Here is a 22,999-nt window from a genome sequence, read left to right as displayed (position 1 = left end):
GCCAGAATCCCTTCCTTTCTAACTGTCTTGTTCAACACCTCCATAAACGATCTCCCATTTACTTTTGCCCCCAAGCTCTGATCACCGTTCCGCTCCCTGAACCACGTTGCTATATATATATATATATATATATATATATATATAACTTTTTATATAGAAAAATATTTCCAAAAATAATTAGATTAAATGATCAATTAAAACCGTTAGATTAATGAAAATCAATGGTTAAGATTTGGATTAAGTGTTCAACACTTACTCTTGGAGTAAATATATATATATATATATATATATATATATATATATATATATATATATATATATATTAAGCACAAGTTAGATGACACTCTTAATTGTTACAAGGTCATACTAGTGGCAAAATGATATATTTATAAGCATGATATTGATTATGATGAGACAATTTTTTCCACTAGAAATGATGAATAATTTTTAAATATTTTTGTGATTGATAAACTTAAGAGGGTCACGAGCTCAAAGTAAAAGTTTGGAGGACGGAAATAATATCTTCAAACAATTCACCCCGTTAAATCTCGTGTTGAATATATCAGAGATTTAATTAGATTCACATTTAAAAATGGAAATTTTTTCCTACACTTGTAAAAATTAATCACACTTGTAAAAACATTACTCTAACTTTTCCTCCAAATCCCGAGCTCTCTAGGGCTCTCAAATTTCTCTACTCACACTCATTTCGCGGCTTTAGGGTATACACACACCATAACTACAGGGTTTCAAACTTCTCATCCCTCTCACACACCCCAAATCGCAGCCACCACCGTTAACCGTCGAAACGAAAATGGTAGGTTTCAAATCCCAATCTTACGGTATGCAATCCATGCTCAAAGAAGGTCACAAGCATCTCTCCGGTCTCGACGAGGCCGTTCTCAAAAACATCGATGCCTGTAACCAACTCTCCACCATCACTCGCACTTCCCTCGGTCCCAACGGTAACCTAACCTAACCTAACTACACATTATCACATTCTTCTTTGTTATAACTGTTTATCTTTAGATTTGGTGAAGTTTTTGTTTGTGATCTACTTTAATTTGTTGTTTATGTTGTGATTAGGGATGAATAAAATGGTGATAAATCATTTGGACAAACTTTTTGTGACGAATGATGCGGCTACGATTGTGAATGAGCTTGAAGTTCAGCATCCTGCTGCTAAGATTTTGGTGTTGGCTAGTAAGGCTCAGCAAGAGGAGATTGGTGATGGTGCTAATTTGACTATTTCGTTTGCCGGTGAGTTGCTTCATGGTGCGGAGGAGCTTATTAGGATGGGTTTGCATCCTAGTGAGATTATTAGTGGGTATACCAAAGCTATTAATAAGGTTTGTTGAGTTTTTGTGTTTGGATTTTGATCTTAAATGGGATTAAATGTCATATCTTTAGCCGTGCTGTTAATTGCAGATCGCGGAAAATATCATCAGTGATGCTATAGTTTAGCGGCTAATTGTTAATACTTTGTACTAAACCGTCTATTGCGTAGCAATAGTGGTTTGTTGAAATGTTGGTACCTTATAGCACTATAAGGGTGCTATATATACTATTTGAAGGCATTGGTTATTAGTTTCATGTCATTTGGTTTCTTTAAAATAAGATAGGATGAAATGAAATATGACGACACATATAACTCCTTTCGATATTATCTTGCATCCCCTTAATTTGTTTTGGAGATATGGGATGGAACTTGTTTTTCTTCTGTTCAAAACATTGTTCAAACAATGGTACAATAAATTTATTTAATTGTTTTATTACACTTTCCTTTAGATGCGCAGATATCAAAATATTTTTTATGGATGGATTTGTAGAATGGAAGTTCATGATGTATTTTCTGTTTTTAAATTGAGAGTGTTGTAAAATGTTAATAAAGATAAACAAGAGATTATTGAAAAATAACATGTAAATCTATTTGTTAAATCCTTTCAATTTTGAAATTTGAACAAAAAGGTCTCAAATATGGACAAGGTTTATGCAGTGCGAAAAGTTGAGGTTCATTTATATGTCCCTTGTAAACTCCTCTATGCAACATGGTTTAATGGTTTATCTTTAAAGGCCATACTTTTTCTCTCTCTAAGTCGCTATTCTATTTCAGACTGTTGAAATATTGGACGAACTAGTTGAGGAAGGTTCGGACAATATGGATGTCCGTGATAAGGAGCAAGTTGTTTCTCGAATGAAAGCAGCTGTTGCCAGCAAGCAATTTGGTCAGGAAGATACTATATGCTCTCTTGTTGCTGATGTGAGTATATCCTCATCAACCAGTTTACTTTGATTACAACATATTCTGCAGGCACAGCACTTGACATTTTTTTGTTTGGAAAATTTAGGCTTGCATCCAAGTGTGTCCAAAAAATCCTGTAAACTTTAATGTGGACAATGTTCGTGTTGCAAAACTATTGGGAGGAGGCCTGCATAACAGTACAGTTGTTCGGGGAATGGTTCTGAGAAATGATGCTGTTGGTAGTATAAAGAGAACGGAAAAGGCAAAGGTTAGTTTTCTTTATATTTGGGCCTTTTGGGGTTTCAGTGGAGAGTCTACAATGTTGTTTAGAGGTTGATATTCGTCACAACTCTGTAAGGCACATGATAAGCTTTAATATGATTTTCAACAGTTCATTATTTAAAAAATTTGATTTGCATGGGGGCTATACTTTTAGTTTTGCATATGGTTTGATTATCAAGGCTGTACTCTTGGTTCAATTCTATTTTGTTTGCCCAATACATTCCCCCAGCTAATGAAATATCCTCACAAATAAGTGATAAATAAAGGGCCTGTAAATAGTAGTACAGTATAGAAGGTAGAACAACAGAATAAATAGGAGTTGGAGTGTCATTTTTAAGTTGTGGCTTCATTTGAAAATCATAATCAAGATTGTGCACAAGCTGCCATTTTAGCAAATTGATGCATGGATGTTATTGTTTACTCTATGATTTGTGTTTGTATCCATTACTATAGATTACCTGAATTTCTCAGCATTTGTCTTTTTAATGAGTTTTAGGTCCCGAAGAAGCATTTGCTATCATTATACATTATTATTATTTATTATTATTGTTATTATTATTATTGTTGTTATTATTATTATTATTATTATTATTATTATTATTATTATTATTATTATTATTATTATTATTAATACATGTACCATGTGCCGGCTTTGGCTAATCAATGACTTCTTTTTATGATTTTGTTTTGGTTCATTATTTCCAACAGGCACATACCATGTTGACATTTAATAATTCAGTTGTATGCTGAAGTAGTTTTTAAGAAGAGTTATTTGTTCTCTCTCGTTTTTGGTCAAATCCATATACTCCTAGATTTTTTTTGTTGTCATAACATCAAGTAGCATGATCTGTTGCTATTTTTGTTTCATTTTTTATAAGAATTTTTCCCCGCTATGATATGTTATTACTGATATTCATACTGTGTCTAGTACTGAGGTCTCTTGTCAATGCTCTTTTAGGTTGCTGTGTTTGCGGGTGGCGTTGATACATCTGCAACTGAAACTAAAGGAACTGTCCTCATACATTCAGCTGAGCAGGTATGTCAAATGGCTTGTTTTGATTACTGATTTTTATTCTATTTTATTAGATTGTAATATTTATAAGGTCTAAGGGTGGTCTATTCATTTCTGTGTAAACAAGATAGAGGTTCATTCCCCTATCCCCATAAAAGGAAGTTTGAAAAGGGATTTTGTGGTAGGATGCAATGATTGGCTCATCCAGAATACGGGAAAAAGAACAAAAAAAAAATGATAATAAAATCTGAGGCAGTAGGCCTCTTGAATGTAATTCTGTAGCCAACCAGACACTCGTCTCTTTCTTCTTCCTATTTATCAAATAAAATTCATCCTTCATTTCCGTTGTCACCAATAAGTAGAGAAAAAAACTCAATTTCCCAAATTTAGTTGTTGGACATGCTTGTTGGCAGCATTTCAATCATTGGGTATGATGAACTAAACACACCATAGAAGGCTTGAACATCAATCACAGTCTCTTCATCTCTAGGTTCCCCAAGAAAAGATTCAATCTCACCCAACCGAAACCGTTTCAACCCCGACCAGCATTGGATAAATGAATTTGAGGTGTGATGCATGCAATAGCAACAACAACAGAAATGTGGTTAATTCTATGTTGAGGAATTTAAGAATGACAGCGTTTGGAGGGGGGGACAAGGGAGAAGGATATGGTGAGGGAGAGGAAGGGGGAAGTGCTTGTTGAGGGAGAGGAAGGGGAGGAAGGGGGTTCAAAGCTGGTATCAGTGGAAGATAGAGTGAAAAGAAAAACCATGATAATTGATGCACTAATTATTAGATCTAACTGACTGCTGTACAAAGCTGTCATTGATAGAGCTTTTATTTGGAAATTATTTAAGTATTTTAATTTAAACTTTTAACACTATGACAACAACTATTTTATTGATACTGTTATTATCTGATGGACGTGATTTTCCTTTTGTAGTTCATGGATTATTTACTTTTGTTTTTTAAACAAGTACGGCAATTTCTGTGCCTAATGCTCTTGTTTTTGAATTTTTGGTTTCTATAGCTAGAGAATTATTCAAAAACTGAAGAGGCTAAAGTAGAGGAGCTCATCAAGGCAGTAGTTGATTCTGGTGCCAAAGTGGTTGTAAGTGGAGGGGCAGTAGGAGAGATGGCTTTACATTTTTGTGAGCGTTATAAGTGAGTGAATTTTCTCGTAATTTGTTCGTTTTTAATTATGCTACCGTACATCAAAGATTTAGCTATGAAATCATCAGTTTCAATTTAAATTTTGAAGTCATGACACGAGGCTATGTGTTTGGTTGTCTTACTAAATTCATGCTTGCAGGCTTATGGTTCTGAAAATCAGTTCTAAGTTTGAACTGCGTCGATTTTGCCGTACAACCGGTGCTGTTGCTATGGTGTGTTTTTATATATTTCATTTCTTAGAGAATCTTCTTTTACTGTACATTCTTTCTAATTTAATTTGTTTCCCCGCAACAGTTGAAGCTTAGTCAACCAAATCCCGATGATCTTGGATATGTCGATTCTATATCAGTTGAGGAAATTGGTGGTGCAAGGGTATGTTAAAATGATTGTCTGGTTTTTGTTACATTTTTGGTTCATTGCTAGTGTGTCCCCTGTACTCCTTTAGTAGTTTCCCATTTTCAGTGCTGCATATGGTTTTCCCTCTAATTTTTTTTGGTATAATGATGCAGGTTACCGTTGTTAAAAATGAAGAAGGTGGCAACTCTGTTTCAACTGTTGTCTTAAGAGGAAGTACTGATAGTATAGTTGATGATATTGAAAGAGCAGTTGATGATGGAGTGAACACTTACAAGGTAATTGCTGATGTTGCATGCTTTTATTGCTTTACCAAGTTGATTGTATTTGCCTTAACCCCTGGAAAATATTTTTTAAAAATATAGCCTCTGCAAACATGCAGGTTGTTATTGCATCTTTTTGGATTGCACTTTTGAAGGGATTTCGTTTTTAGAAATAGTAATACTGATTTGTTCTATTTTATGCAACTATTTATCAGGCCATGTGCAGGGATAGCCGTATTGTGCCTGGAGCTGCTGCAACTGAAATTGAGTTAGCTAAGAGGGTGAAAGAATTTTCTTTCAAGGAGACAGGGTAAGTTGTATTTCCCTTTAACTTTTCTTTGAGTCCCCTATTGGATAATAGTATGGTGTGAATAGGGGTTATGAGTGGGGCAACCCTAACCTTAAAAGTCAGTTTTGTTGGATTGAGTTAGGGCGACCTGGGTTACACTCTAAATTTCTAAATTGATAAAAAGTCTAAATTAAGTAAGACCTGAACATGATTTATAAAAAGTCTAAATTGACAATTAAAACAAGATATGATAGTCTTTTACTTTCATCATCCATCTACTACTAAATAGTTAAGTTTGATGTAATCAAATTGAGCATCTTCAATGAGTAGAGATCCTCTCCATTTCTCAAAAAAATAGAGATGTCCACTGCTAATGTTTTAGGTGTTGTATAAAAGTCAAATTATATAAATTAATGACACATTCCAATAATACATGTATTTATACACCATAAACTTTAATTATGAAATTTTCTATTTCTTAAAAGAAATAGAGAGGATTCTAACTCGTCTTCAACTCCTTTATTGATCATTATTGCTTCAGTACATTTTAAGCCCTCGTTAAATGTGTCTAAGATGTGTTCAAGTAGGTCTAGGATGTAGGGCTGTTCAAAAAAAATCCAAGAACTGAATTGAACCGTCGAACCAAACCGAACCTAACTGAAGTTAAAATAACAGAACCATTATGTTTGGTTAGCAAACCAAACTATTATGCACAAACAGTTCTAGAACCGAACCGTAACTGAAACCCTACCGAGCTGAAACTGAACCCGAACCGAACCAAAACTGAAAATGAAAAATGCTTAAAACAAGTTAATTTTAAATTTTTTTTTTTTTGAAAAATAGCTTAACGGTTCGGTTCTTTGATAAACGGTTTGGTTTGGAAAAAACTCTCTTCTAACGGTTCGGTGCGATTTGGAATTTCAAAACGGTATACCAAACCAATAATTGTGGTTCAGTTCGGTTCTTAGTAAATTGAAACGGTTCGGTTCAGCTCGAGTGAATTTTTACTATGGTTTGGTTCTGTTCAGTTCAGTTTTTCTCACAAACTGTACCATGAACAACCCTACTAGGATGTGTGTAAGCCAAGAAAAAAAGTTGTTTATGGGATTACACATGGGTTTCCAAGAAATTCGAGTCTTAGGTCTCTTCCTCCAAGAATCCGAGAGCTTGGTCTCTCCCAAGTCCCAACAGATATCTAGTCTCAATTAATTTTCCCCTCAATTTCCTATTTATTCAGTAACCATCTAATAACATAACTGCAGCCTTAATACATAACTGCTTTCTAATAATATAATAACTAGAGCCTAAAAATATAATAGCAATACTTATAAGAGATCTAACAATACTCCCCCCAAAAGAATCACGTTCTCATAGTGGTGAAATATAGGAAATTGCTCAAGAATAGTTTCATCCAGTCCCTTAGTGGCTTCAAAATCTAGACACAAATTGATGCATAGTACAGTCATGCCCTCCGTGCCACACTTTCTCTACACTGTCGTTCGGATTTGTGTACACAGAAATTCTGTGCACCATTTCAACCAAAACTTGTAACTGTCTTTGCGTTTCCAAATGTTCCTGGCGCTCTTCCATATTGGAAATTTTGTGCATCATTTCAGCCAAGAATTGTAATTGTCTGGGGTTTCCAAGTACTCTCTGAGTTTGTTTTCCAGTATTCTGTTCCAGAATTTGCTGCATAGGAAGCAACACTTTCTGAACCATACTCTAAAGCTACAATGTATGATGATTGCTTTCTCCATGTTAAAACCATCAATTCCCCGGATCATACTGGCTTTATACCAGTTGATAGAAGCTGGTACCAAACATAAAATAAAATATAATAAAAATAACTTTAGTTGCTATTAGATTTTAGAATAGGACTGCACACGGGTTCCCAAGAAATTCAAGAGTCTTGGGTCTCTCCCTTCCAAGAATTACAAATGGATTGCACACCGGTTCCCAAGAAATTCAAGAGTCCTGGGTATCTCCCTTCCAAGAATTTGAGAGCTTGGTCTCTCCCGACCAATATCCAGTTCCAATTGATTCCCCTGATTTTTCCTTCAATTTCCTCTTTATTCAGTAACGTCTAATAGTATAATTGCACTCTTAATACATAGTTGTTGCCTAATAATATAGTAACTGCAGCATAATAGTATAATAACTGCAGCCTAATAATATAATAGAAATACTAATAAGAGATCTAACTCCTTCACCTTACAAATCAGTTTTGTAGGATTAAGTTGACCCAAAATTAAGATCCGATTAGAACCTATCCTAGATCTGTTGGGCCACCCACCATATTATGATATTATCTATGTTTCAAGTCCAATAATACTGAGAATGGGTTTGAGAACTCAGGGCCCACATTGACAAGTGATAAGGTCTAAATGGCCTAAAAATTCTAAAATCATAACTTGATTGTGAGTTAGAGAATTTTATTACTTACATTGGGCTTGGATCATTTTTCCTTTCCTTTGTAAATAGGTACTTTATTTTATATTATTTGTTTATTGTCTCTATAATAATTCATACATGAAAGGAACGTACTAAAGATTTGCAATGCCTCTGCAGATTGGATCAGTATGCTATAGCAAAATTTGCTGAAAGTTTTGAGATGATTCCTAGAACATTGGCTGAGAATGGTGGGTTAAATGCAATGGAGATTATATCTTCTCTCTATGCAGAACATGCATCAGGAAACTCCAAAGTTGGTATTGATTTGGAAGAGGGTGTTTGTAAGGATGTCTCAACAACACATGTTTGGGATCTCTACGTGACTAAGTAAACTACTTTCCTTATAATTTGCTTTCTGTTGTTCAGTTGTTGGAAGTGTTTCTTTTTCTTGTCGTCATTATAAGTTTGCACACAATTACAGATGACACTTTTGACAAATGCGAATCCTTTTTTCAATTGCTTTTATTTGGAATAATTGTTTTATCTCATACCGTTTAATGACAAGTTTGATTGTTGTTTTTATCTGCTCAGGCTTTTTGCTCTTAAATATGCTGCTGATGCTGCATGTACTGTTCTACGGGTGGACCAGGTAATCACTTGAAGTAATTAGTATTTGATTGTTCCCTTTTAATTTCAGATTATCAACATAATAAGTATATCGCTCATTTTTTAAATAAAATAAAGCACATTTTTTCTTTTGGACACAGAAGCTCTGAAACAGTTTTTAATGGTTAATAAATGCATTTTTCTCCCTCTGTTTATATTCTACTTCTGCCTAGAGAGAGCTAACAAACTCAAACAATTCACCAACACCTTTAGCTTACAAGACCTAACTAAGCCGGCCCATTTGGTGTCTAGGGTTATTCTTCTTCTAACATGTACTTCCCTAGTTGGAGCTTGTTTTAGGAGTAGGTTTTGGTGTTCTAAGATAGAGACTGTGAGGAAGGGTTAGGCCCGGTAATAACTAGTAAGATGAGTAGGCCCCAAATATGGAAGGGGTTTTTACAGGAAACATGTTTAGAAAAAGGGCATTTGAGTTGGCACAGGGGAGAGAGGAATGATATGTAATGGGGGAGTTAGCTGTATAAGGAGTAATGTGTGGAAAGGGGATCACTCTGGCCCTCATTAGAAGGGATAGAGGATCACCAATAATTCATTCTCTGGGATGGGAGTCTTTTGGCTGGGCTGATAGAATCATTCTTTCTTTGTTGTCTGTTTGCTTGTAGTCATTATCAATCTGAAATACAATTCACTATCATTCTACTCTCTTTTTTATGGGAAAATGTTAGTTGTTACTTCCTCTATTCTGATTTATAAGACTACTCTTCACGCATATTAGGAAAACTTTATACTGTCATTAATGTGTATAACCAGCGCATAACTATTAGTACTCCTTCAGTCCTAGCTGACCCATCTGACCCATTTGTAAATTAAGTATGTCCCAAAATGACTGATCCCTTTCAATTTTCAATGCTACATTAATGACTTCTTTTCAATTGTATTTATTAGTTAATACTATTTGCATCACTCTCAATTCAATATCTCCAACACTAGTACATTATAAGGATACTTTAGTGAAAATATTATTCTCTCTTTCATTTATACTGTTTTCTTAATCTGTGTTAATTGCTCAACTGGTGAGTTATTTATCATTCTTTTCGTATAAATGTATTCAATGTTGACTTTTCATATCTCAAGACAAACTTATAGTATTAACAATAATAAGAGATATATTTAGAAAAAGAGTAATATATATATCTTGAAATTTATTGAAGGCCTTATATTTAGGGACAAACAAATCTTCCAAAATAGTCTTATAATTAGAGTAAAAGGAAATAGTATGTTACGTCGGTTGTTAGGGATATGGTTTGAACTTTGAACCTCGTTCTCAAACTCTTTCAAGTATCCGTGCTAAAAAATGACTGACCTATCCCTCGGGGACTCATTCTACTCCTGCGCACTGTTCCAGTTTATCATCACTCTTTCATGGGTCCCCTGCTTCCTCAGAGTTCTACTCCTGTGTATTGTTCGAGCTTATCATTTCATATCAATAAAATAAATTGTTGATTGCCTACCTAATCTATCTTGCGGGAAATTCTTGCTTGAATTTCATCCCTAACCATTCATATTTATATTATTGAAGCACTCTGGCCCATGTTTGAACTACATAATATAGTTGATGGAAGTAAGTATTGTAGTTACTTTGATGGCATGACTATTTCCTTTTACTGAATACGGTTGACCTGGGGTACCATAGGGGTGGCAAATGGGCATATGCTTAAAACCTGGCCTGCCCCGCCAAAAGATGAGGGCGGGGCTGGGCTGGCCCGCGGGAATTGCACCTTCTTAGTCTAAAAATTGCAAAAACTTTAGTTAATGTCCGCACTGGCAAAAGTCCGAAAAAAAACGGGGTGGGGCGTGCATATTAGATGGTGTGAGCCTAAAATCTTTGTCTGTCCTGCAAAAAAGTGCGGGCAAAGCGGGTAATGCTCAATGGGCCGAACCCGTTTTGCTTTGTTATGTTGTCTATGCTATGTTTTTCTGTGACAGTGTGTAGTATTCATCTTGTTTGACACTGGATGCATGATTTTGATCAATTTTCCTATATGCACAAATTTATGGATTGGTATTTTGATGTTTTCAGATTATTATGTCAAAACCGGCTGGAGGACCTGGCAGGAGAGAGCAACCTGCTGGCATGGACGAAGACTAAAACTGAGAACTGTCTTGACATCGCCATGTTTGTATCTCAACCTGATGTCCTACTTACAGTTAGCAACATGGTTTGGGCGTCTGGTTTTCTTTATGTAATGGGCGCATAACAAATTTTGAATTTTGATTTTCTATGGAATGTAAGGGATTTGATATGTAAATTAAATGCTAGCCCCCTTTTTAGAGTGCTGGTGTTCTTTTGTTGTGAGCTGTTTTTTTATTCTCATAGTTTGTCTGGACATATCATTGTATGACTGATTTTTCCTCCCTGCAGTGTCATGATTGTTGTAGTAGGATTATCATTTACCAAGCATAGTAGATTTGCAGTTTTTCTTAATCAATTTCTCTAGCAAAATGTAATTGCCGCAGGTTTTTCTTTGATTAAATGAATTTACCTCGAGTTTAGCTAAATTAATTTCTCTTGAGCAAGACTTAACTCAAGCTCATTAGAGCTTGCTTAGATGATACTCACGCATATGTATAAGAAACGTTGTCTGAATCAATCCTTTGATCTCTTCGAATGCCTGCCTCTCTGGCACAATGTTTGGGAATAACAAGATCCACTTCAATCTACAATGACGAGTGATATGCCTACTCGTGTGATTGGTTTCAAGAATTCTTGAATTCTTTGGAAAATCCCAGGCGTATTTTTTAGCAAAACACTTGTACAAGTTTGCATGTTGAACTTCAGAATCTAATGGTTGGTTGCTTTGAAAGATACATGTTGAACTTAAAACTAGTGAAAAAGCATTATCTAATGGTTAATTGCTTTGAACGGGAAATATAGTTTAGCTAACTCGTATTTGTGGAAATTCATTTGAATCCGGTTGAGTTTGGATTTTCTCCAATTACAAGGAGGTTGCATAAATGCTTTGCAATCTTTGCCTATCCTTGATTGGTAATTTTGTTTGACGTCCACAATCGTATCCCTAATATCAAGATGAATCAACAAAATAGTTACATTCAGTCTCTTGGTGCATTATCCTTCAATCACACTCCCCTGATATCTTAGGTGAATTCATAATTGAAGAAACTTTTTATCGAGCTTGGTGCATTATCCTTCAATCACACTCCCCTATATCTTAGGTGAATTCATAATTGAAGAAATTTTTTATCGAGCGATAATTATTCTATCACAAATCAACTAATAGCCTATGTCTAGAGCTATTAGAGGTCTACACACATTAGGGTTACTAATCATTCAAAACTTGTAATTAGTTAAAACATTCACATACTTATAAAAGATAACAATTGTATGCATCAATAGTCAACAATTTACATCGATCTAATAATTCAGACAATATAATCTAAATGACCTAGTAAAAGGAAAACTAGCCACTCATAATGCAATTATTTATATATAATTGTTTAGAGAAAAAAATACATAAATTACAAGATATAGATTACAGTCTAGCGGTAAAACAACATCAATCTGTAGCTAATGGAACTCTGTAGCCGTCTCCTTTTAATCGAAATTTGGAGCCCTTGCAATTGATATTATTTGAACATTTAAAGATATGATTTTTCGACCGCAAACATCGTATTATGATGCAATCTCATTGCACCATGGTTCTTCAGTAATTTGATGTGTGAGGCCGAGTCGAAGAAAAATTGTGCCACAATTTGATGTGGCCACAACACGATTTTAACAGTCCAACTTATTTTCTGTTTGAGCACATGATCGTGCCACGATCCTCCTTGATTGTGAGATAGTTTTAGTAAAGAAAATCTTTCTCAACCTCACGTTCTTGCTTTCGGTTCCCGCTTTGCTTCTTGTCACTTTAATCTTAACCTCGTGTAAATGCGAGTTGACAATTTCCACAATAATTTGATGCAAGTTGACCTTTTCCTCAATAATCTTGATTTCTTAATAATTTAATGTAAGTTGACACTTTCACAATAATCTTTTCCTCAATAATCTTGATTCCAAATTATAATATTTAGTTTATCGCAAATTCAATACATTTTAAATAAAACATGCAATTCATTAAATAATTAAAACGTGGTTTGAGTTGATTTGGATGTCCCATACTCATGAACAATTCTAAATATATTAGTAGTGGGAAACTAAACATGTTAGTTAGATAAATGAAGTGTTTAATTTATTCTCTAAGCGCGTTTCAAGCACAATAGTCAATGAAATAGGTTAGACATGAAGCTAATTTTTATGTTAAACAAACAATTATTTTGTCTCTTATAGAATAAAACTTTGTTCATGTATCTTTCCTAAGAATTCAAGTATTGTATTATTTGTTTTGTTCCCTTTGGCCTTAATGGTTTAGCATTCGTGGCCGTGGCAAATGGCAATACACAACTGTATTTAGCATTGAAAACTATGCAAAGTATATAAATTAAGACTTAGACTTATCCTTTTGGATTTATGTTGATAAGTCGTCCATATAAGATTCCATCAAGTCAATATCTTTTGCTCTTAATAAATAATGAGTTCGCATTGGCGTTCACGGTTTTCTAATTATACACATAAGCTAAATCGTCACCATTGAAAAATACACCCTCCTTTAGTCTTCATATAGACTTATTTAAATCACCATTTAGTTGTTTTCTCGTTGATGACTAAGTTTCGATTAAACACCTAATCCAATTGGAATTTATACTTAGTTTGTAAGAGCATCTTCGATGGTGCCACTTATTTTTGAGTTCTTTGTGAGATCCATTAAGCCACATTATCTTGAAGCAATTCAACAAATTTTAACTTCAATTGTGCAATTTTAAAGAATCCATATTAGTTCCTACAACTTTACTTTATTTATTAATATTTTAATTATTTACAATTTTATTTTAATGCTAAATGACCCACAACTTTAATTTTGATCATTTTATTATGCTGGTGCAACGTTGCTTTTGTGATGCAACGGTTGGCCTCTGTGGCGAACTCCAATGAGTCACAAAATAGAAGAGGTGGAAAACTTGAGAAAAAACTCCCATTGGAGTTACTCTTATAAGAGTCTAGTACATTTTGTAGGAGCATCTCAAACCATGAACCCATTTTTGGGTTTTTTATGGAACTCATTAAGCCACGTCAGCTTGAAACAACTAAACTAGTTTTTCACTCCAATGATGCAACTCTAAAGAACTCGCTCATATTGGGTCCCACAACTTTACTTTATATATTAATATTTTATTCATATTAAATTTTATATCATTTAAAATAATTTTCATTAGCATATATTTTGAATTTTATTATTATTTAATTTAATTAATTTTTCATTATATTATTATTTTAATCAAAAGAATCGTGCTTGGCTTTAAAGCGTTTGACATGCTGTCAAACTTCATCCAGCATAAAAGTTGAAAAATGCTGCTTTTTCATTGCCAGGTGGAGCTCCAAACTGAAGAACCAACCGTTGGAGTTGGTCTAAGGTCCAATGTTGATTATTGGAAACTTAAATAATGGTAACAAATACAAATGACTTAGTTAAAAGTTAATCTACAAATCAATAGACTATATAAAATAATACTTGAGGTGTCAATGTGTCATGAATACAATATATTCCAGCAAAGGAAATTAATGATATGATGATGATGAAGGTAAAAACTCCATGGTATAATGGTAAGAGTCTTTGGTAGATGAAGGAAGGGGTGTGTCTGCAAAGTTAACAATCTAAAATTAAAGTTAATGAAATAAGTGAGGAGTAACTTGTAAGAATACATGGAATTGTACATCAAGATGACACATAGTTAAACTTATATATGGACGATGACTAAAATTTCTTTCAGTGAGCGTAGCGAGAATGCGGGAGATCGTTGGATTAACTCTAACAATTCAGATGAGCACTTTGCTTGGATCTGGTGTACGACCCTATATTGAGGGTTTACCTGCTCGTCAATCTTGAGTCAGAGTATTTTGGATTAGACTCTTCAAATTGATTTGATTTTATTGGATCATTTGACCGGCCCGAAACAGTTGCTCCCTATTTCCTTACTACGAGGCACAAAAATGTGATTTACTACTCTTCTTTCTCAATCATTCTCTTCACATACATTATTTTTACACACTTGTCATTATCTTAGTGATGAGAGAGTGAATAACTTAAATTAAGAGTTGTGTAATTTGTTGTTATGATTAGATTATACTGTAATAGTTATAATTCAAGAACTTAGTTCTCTCGTACCATAGAATGTGATATAACAGTTGCATGCTGAACGTGTGTAAAAGCTTAGTGCACAGAGGTTGTAAGTTGAACTCAGTGTAAAAACTCAAAGTTATTAGTGGAAAACTCAAGGAGAAACTCTCAAGGACTAAATAACCCCATTATTTAAGGACAATCCAATATCAACCCTGGTGTAATCTCTCTAACTATTCTCTTTATTTTTGCCCAGTTTATCTTCCGCTGTCTAATTCTCTACTTCATCTCTTTCCTAAAATTGACCAACCTTAAAATTAATCTTTCAGAAAAAAGTTTTCAAAAACCAAATATCACAATTCACACCCCTCTTGTGTTTGAGGTCACTATGTAAACAAGTGATATCATAGGCTAACTTATGTCATAAGACTAATCATATAAGGAGGTAAGATGTCTTCAAACGATTGACAAATCAAACCCCAATCCTTTTATATAGAGAGATATACTTATTGGAAAGAGAAGATGAAACTATTTATAGAAGAGATAAATTATGATATTTGGGATGCGGTAAAAATGGTCATTTTGTTCCCACACATGACACATTTAATTGATGGTGTTGTAGAAAACAAACTTTTATAAATCTAGACCAAATAGGATAAAGAAGAAGTTCACTACAGTTTGAAAGGTAAAACTATTATACCTACCACTTTCGGTATTGATGAGTTTTTTTTCTTTGTATTTTTTATTGCGATTCTGTCAAAGAAATGTGAGACACCTTTAAAATTATTCATGATGGTACAATCGAGATAAAAAGGTCTAAAATGAACACAATGACCCATGAGTATGAATTTTTTTTATTAATGAAACATAAGGAAAATATTCAGGCCATGAAAAATTTGATTTATTTCTATTATTAATCACTTGTGAACGTTTGGCAAGTTTTTTCTAAATGAGACTTAATTAACAAAGTCTTTATATACATAAATCGCAGTTGACAACCTAAAGTCATTGCGGTTTTTGGATCTAAGTGACTTTTCTTTTATGAATTTAACTACCTTATTTGGAAAATTATAGGAACAAGAGATGAAACTAAAAAGGCTGACCGAGAATGAATAAGGTGATAAAAAGAAGAAAAGTCTCGCACTAAAACATAAAGAAGACAAAGATTCAAAAGCTGATAAAAACATGAATTTGTTAGTATGAAATTTTAAGAAGTTAATAAGGCATGACAAGCAACCCCAAAACTTCCAACACAAAAATGAAGACAAATCTTCGTTTGTGTCAACTTGCTTCTAATGCAAAAAGAAATGCCACATAATTAAATTGACCTCAAAATAAGAAGAGAGCTAGAAAATATAAAATACCTGAAAAAGAAGCAAAAAAGGCATACATTGCTTGAGATGCTGATGATATGAACTCTTTAGACGAATAAAAAAAGAGAGGAAGAAACAACATTTGTCTTATGGTAAAATATAAAGACAACAAGGTAAATGATCATACTTCCTGTTTTACTTATCATAAAATCTTTCTCTTTTGTTAAAGGTGAGATAGTTAGTCAAAAAATTAAAAAACATTGTTTTTTAATCTCTTAGTCAACTACATTCTCTCTTGAAAAAAAAAAAAAAAACCTATACAAGAAAATAAATTGTCTTAGAGAAAATTAATTTTTTTTTATTTCATAACTCTCCTTCCCCTTCTTCTTTGTGTTTCAATGAGAATTATGGAAATTATTTTAAGTGAAAAAATGCAATATTTTTGAAAATAAAATTGATGACTTGTATAACAAACTTGATAATTTTAAAAAGAAAGAGATAACTCAAATTTAATTCTAGGTAATTAAAAGCAACTTACAATAAGTCCCGTCTAAGTTATGAATCTAAAAAGGCTTAAATAGTCTTTTGGTCATTGTAAGTTGGTGTATTTTTTATTTTCGTCCCTGTATCTTATTTTTTTTGGAAATGGTCCCTGAATGTTAAAATCCGCAGAAAGTTCGAAGGAAAATCCGCAGGAAACCTGCAGATTTTCCTGTGGATTTTCACTTTAGGGACTAAAATCAAATGAAATTTAACATTTGAGGACTTTATCCCCAAAAATAAAAATACAGGGACGAAAAACAAAAACACGCCAACTTATAGGGACCAAAAAACTATTTAAGCCATCTAAAAATAATGCTACGACAATTAGTAATACTTTCCAATCTACACTTAGTAATATCGACCATGCTAATAGGACCTCAAATATCATATGCCTAAATATAATTATTGTGGTAAAAATGGTCGTATTACTTTATCCAATTTTATTAGAAATAACCATGCTTCGTCTTCACCTAAAATTTATGAGAAAAACCATGCGAATGAATTACGAAACAATTCTTCTTCATGTTAGTTCTACAATCAAAATTCTAATTCAAAATTTAGATATTATCTGCATTACACTAACGATAGATGACTAAAAAATGACCGCCGTACCCAAAGTTAAGATTTAAGTTCATAATGCATGCATATTTTACGGTCTCAAATATTAAATGGTACATTGATTGTGGCTATTCAATGCATATGTTTGGAGATAGAACTTTGTTTTTCTCTTTTACTCATATAAGGGAGGATGTTTTTGTATGGTGATAATAATAAAGGAAGGATAATAGATTTTGATACAATTAATAAGTTGTCTAAACCAATGACCGGGGATAAACTTTTAGTTGAAGGTTTGAAACATAATGAATTAAGATAATAATGTGATCGTAAAATATGAAAAACAATCAAAATCTTTTTACTAGTTTAAGAAGTGGAAATAACTACACCATAAATTTTGATAATCTCATTTCAAATGATGTTTGTATTTTAAGTAGAGAGGAAAAATCATGGCTATGACATAAGAGAATAACACATAACCACATGAACTATTTAAACAAATCTGTCCGCAAGAAATTTTTCAAACTTGCTTTTTACAAAGAATCGAATGCATGATTCATGCCAAAAAAGTAAACAAGTAAAGACCTCATGTTAATTGAAAAATATATTATTCTACAAATAGACATTTACAACTCTTGCATATGAATCTTTTTTGTCCATGCAAAACTATGGAGTTTTGGTGGAAATTACCACGCCCTTGTAATAATGGATGACTATTCTCACAATATTTAGACAATTTTCTTATCTCATTAAAAATACGTGTCCATTGCCTTTTGGAAATTAGCCAAAGTTATCCAAAATAAAAAAAAAGGCTTAAGCATGGCATCTTTCCTAAGTGACCATAGAGGTGAATTTTAAAATATGGAATTCGGGAGAATTTTTAATGAGAACGACATAAAGCATACTTTCTACGCTCCATGAACTTCCCAACAAAATGGAATAGTGGAAAAAAAATAGATCTCTAGAAAAGATAGTGAGGATGATGCTTAATAAAACCTACATTCCTAAGCATTTTTTGGACTGATGCAGTAAGTACTACTTTCTATGTGATGAATCATGTCTTGATAAAACCAATTCTAAAGCTAACACCCTACGAATAATACAAAGGATGGAAGCCTAATATTTCCTATCTTTATGTTTTCAAATGCAAGTGCTCTATCCTTAGTAACTAGAAGGATAACCTTGGCAAATTCGACGCTAAAACTGATGAAGGTCTATTTCTAGGATATTCCACTTTCAATTAATATTTTAGAATTTTTAATAAGAAAACCTTAACTATAACGTAAATATGTCAAGAGATGCAAGGAATGGTCTTTCCAGGATATAATTGTAGACATTTTTGTAGGGGACCATGAGGAATTACATGTCTATCATCTTCACATCTCTCTTTTCTCTAAGAGAGACCATCGACTCTATGCTTCTCCAAGGGCATGTTACAGAGTCATTAAACGCCTCCATATGGATTCCCGTGTAAGGCGATAATCTTCCCCTTTCTAACCATAATTCTTCGAGGAAGCCGAAATGCATGATATCACATGCGCTTCCCCAGTCGATCATGATTCTTGATTGGCTATTATGGTTGTTGTTACCAACGAAAGTACTTTGTTGGGGATACCACCCACCTTTTTGTCATCTTGGAACCCTAAGATGGATCTTTTGTCCTCCAATTTCCACTCTTCGTTCTTTGCTATTGATATCGAGGTCTATATGTTTGTGGCTTTCTTAAGCGATTCTTTAAAGCGGGATTATTCTCTGATTATTGAGGATACATAAGGAGGTGGTGAAATGAAATAAGTTGAAGTTGGTGCAATAATGCTCTGATGAACGATTGACTTAGTTGCTTTGGAAGACAAGATTGCAAACAATTATGCAATCTTGGAGTGATCATATTGATTATTAGAAATGGTTGTAGAATTCGACATTAAATTTCGTGAGAATCAAGAAACAGTACCCAGAGGTGGCACCACTATTCCAATGTGGAATATGAAATTGATTGTATGCTGATGGAGATAGCCGTAAAAGCTCTCTGGTACGATGGTAAGAGTCTCCAGTAGGTGGAGAAGGGGGTGTACCTGCAAGGTTAACACTTCAACGCTTAAGTTAGTGAACTCATAAATGAGTAACTTGCAAGAATGAATAAAATTGTAGCTCGCAATGGGGCGTAGTCACACTTATATATGGACGACAGTTAAAACCATTTTTAGTGGACGCGACGTGAAGTGCAGGAAATCGTTGGATTAAGTTGAGATATGAGGGTGCTGCTTAGATCTAATGTGTGGCTGAGTAATAAGAGTCTACCTGTTCGTAAGTCTTAAGTGGGAGTATTTTAAATTAAACTCTTCAAACTAAACCGATTTTATTGAAGCGTTTGACTAGTCTGAAAGACTAACGCCAAAGCAATCGATTTTATTGCCTTGACATATCTAATTCAGGAGTATTTTTTAAGGGAGTGAAAATAATTTTTTTTTGTGTTAAAAAAATACTACTACAATTGAATATGTATAATAAATGAATGTTAATTTTTTTCTTTTCTAATACGTTCCATGTGAATTCGTGAATGGAGATATTTAATGCTAATAATATGTTCCTAATTAAATGCAACAAGTGGGTATAATAATTGAAATAAAATAGAGAAAGACTAAGGCCAAGGCAATAATATTACATGCTACAATTGAATATGTATAATAAAAGAATGTTAATTTTTTCCTTTTCTAATACGTTCCATGTGAATTCTTACCAAAAAAAAAAAAAACGTTCCATGTGAATTCGTGAGTGAAGATATTTAATGCTAATAATATGTTCCTAATTAAATGCAACAAGTGGGTATAATAACTGAATTAAGAAAAAAGCGGTGATGCACGGAAAGTGTAAAAAAATTTTACACTGTCAATCAATCACGATCATGTATCCTACCAAGTCATACTCTTATTTTTAATTACTGAGATGACATGGCAGAATAATATATGATAGTATAAAATTTTTTTACACTGTTAGTGTATCTCCATTAAACCCTTGAAATAAAATAGAGGAAGACTAAGGCCAAGGCAATAATATTACATGCTACAATTGAATATGTATAATAAAGGAATGTTAATTTCTTCTTTTTCTAATAAGTTCAATGTGAATTCGTGAGTGGAATATTTAAGGCTAATAATATCTTCCTAATTAAATGCTACAAGTGGTTATAATAATTGAAATAAAATAGAGACTAAGGCCAAGGGAATACTATTACATGCTACAATTGAATATGCATAATAAAGGAATGTTAATTTTTTCCTTTTCTAATACGTTCAATGTGAATTCGTGAGTGGAGATATTTAAGGCTAATAATGTCTTCCTAATTTAATGCAACAAGTGGGTATAATAGTTGAAATAAAAGAGAGAATGACTAAGGAGAAGAGAATAATATTACATGCATGTTGAAAAAGAAGTCTTTGACTAAATAATAAGGTTAAGAATATTCAATTAACTCTTACCACACATTTCAAAAGATTAGTAATAAAAGACGAAAAGTAGTTTCCATGAGTAATACACACACATCAGAGAAATTGTTACCATTGAAAAGCACACCATCCCCCTGCCTCTGTCTTCGTATAGACTTATTTAAATAAATATCACCATCTATTTACAAAAAAATTAAATATCACCATCTAGTTTTATTGTGTGTTTTATTTTTATGGATTACTAAGTTTTGATTAGTCACCATCGTGTTGTTTAGCTACTCTCCATCAAAACTAGTTTTACTATACTATAATATACATAATAGTCTTTTCTCTACATATAAATGATAGATACGCTAATATTCTTTTTATTAGTGTAGCTTTTAATCTTATCTCGTATAATCTTAGTGAACATAACACATCCAAACACAATATTTTTACTTTTGCTACGTTAAGTTTGTTTTCATCTTAATTATTTATCGTCTAACATTCTCTTCTTCTGTACAACATCGTCAATCTTATAATTATTTAATTAAATTTTTCTTTCCTTTTGAATGGCACTCCAAGGTCAGATAAACACCCAATGCCTATTTTGTTTCAACCACACAACTTAAATTCAATAATTTAGAAATTAGACGACCAAAATTATTATAGACCAAAAGTGTGGATGAAATTTTTTATTAAGAGAGTGAAATAACGACAATTTTAGTATTAAGGACCAAAAGTGTGGATGTAAAATTTTAGAAGTAACATTCTCTAAAAATAATATTTTCATGACTAAAACCGAAATTTTAGAATTAACGTTCTCTAAATGGGTTTATTGAATGGAAGCTCAGGTTTTCAATAGCTCCATGTCCATACTTGTTAATGGTTGTCGCACTATTTATTTTTGGTTGGAAAGAGGTTTGAGATAAGGTGATCCATTGTCACTTTTTCAATTTCTAATGATGGTGGAAGGGTTGACAGGTCGGATGAATAAAGCAATTGCTCTAGATGATTACCATGGTTTTCAGATTGGTGACAACACCCAAGTTAAGCTCCTTTAATTTGTAGATGACACAAAGTTGATTTGTGATGGATCTTGGAGGAATCTTTGAAGCATTAAAGCAATTCTAAGAGAGTTGTAATTTGTGTCAGGGCTCTGAGTTAATCTGTGCAAGAGTAAAACTTTTGCTTTAATTTAAATCAAGATTTTTTGCAAGCAACTTCCTCTTTTTTGGAAAGTGGAGTGGGAAGCCTCCCTTTTGCTTTTCTTGGAGTTCCTATAGGAATCAATCATATAAGGAAAGATTTCTGAAAGCACATTATCTCAAATATAAGAAGAAGACCCTCTTCTTCGAAAAACAAGAATTTGTCAATTGGAGGAAGAGTTATGTTGTTAAATGTAATTCTAACCAATATTTCAGTTTTTATTTTTTATTTTTACATGACTCCTAAGCCGATCATTAAGGAGATAATGATGCTTCAAAGGGTATCATTGTGGGGCAGATTAGAGGAAAAAATAAGCTTGATTGGATTATTTGGAATAAAATATGTATGTCAAACAAAAAAAGATGGTTTTCTGTTAAACATTATGGAAGATTTAACATAGCGCTTCTAAGAAAATGGAAGTGGAGAATTATGTTTGAATCCAATTCTGTTTGAATTGATCTTTTATCTTGTAGGTACTGTGATATCAAAGAAAGAATGCTTAACACCCCTAGTTTGACTAATAGTAACAAAAAATCTTTGTGGTGGAAGGATATTTGTGCTCTAGACTATTCTGAAGAAGATGGGCATAATTTTTGATTATCTAAGTCCATATCTTGTAAGATTGGGAATGGTAGGAATATTGCTTTTTGGCGTAACCATTAATCCGGTCCATGAGCCTTAACGGATCAATTACCTAATCTTTTTGGTTGCTTCTCTTCTTCCAATGTAAAGGTGAATGCTTGAATTACATTGAGATATGGTACTTCAGTAACAATTAGTTTTTCATCCTTTTATCGAGGTCTAAAAGATTTTTATACACACCCTATGATCTAACATCATAGGGGTACATAACATATGAGATTTATCCATATAAGAACGTTTTAACACTTTTTCTATATATCCATCTTGATGTACAAATATTATATTGCTCAAATACTCAATTTGTAAACCTAGACATATTTTTTTTCTTTTCTATGTCCTTTATCTCAAATTGTTTCTTTAAGAGATTTATAGGTTTTTGGAATCTCTTTAGTAGTTTATTATTTATGTCATCCACAGAAACAACTATTATAGTAAATTGTTTTCTAAATATT

General features: G+C 33.1%; 1 protein-coding gene across 1 annotated transcript; it reads left to right on the top strand.

The window, feature by feature from the left end:
- The first annotated feature begins 618 nt into the window (after nucleotides 1-618).
- On the top strand, nucleotides 619-11,088 carry LOC131595981 (T-complex protein 1 subunit theta-like). Its single transcript, XM_058868521.1, has 13 exons — nucleotides 619-965; nucleotides 1,087-1,349; nucleotides 2,114-2,260; nucleotides 2,349-2,510; nucleotides 3,483-3,560; nucleotides 4,567-4,700; nucleotides 4,849-4,921; nucleotides 5,004-5,081; nucleotides 5,219-5,341; nucleotides 5,542-5,636; nucleotides 8,184-8,393; nucleotides 8,598-8,655; nucleotides 10,711-11,088. Exons 1-13 carry the CDS (start codon nucleotides 815-817, stop codon nucleotides 10,777-10,779), a joined length of 1,641 nt encoding a protein of 546 aa, XP_058724504.1. The 5' UTR covers nucleotides 619-814; the 3' UTR covers nucleotides 10,780-11,088.
- The last annotated feature ends 11,911 nt before the right edge of the window (nucleotides 11,089-22,999 follow it).

The sequence above is a fragment of the Vicia villosa genome, linkage group LG4 (assembly GCF_029867415.1).
Source record: "Vicia villosa cultivar HV-30 ecotype Madison, WI linkage group LG4, Vvil1.0, whole genome shotgun sequence".
NCBI lineage: Eukaryota > Viridiplantae > Streptophyta > Magnoliopsida > Fabales > Fabaceae > Vicia > Vicia villosa.
The sequence above is the reverse complement of the archived record's forward strand: the minus strand, read 5'-3'. Positions and strand labels throughout refer to the sequence as shown.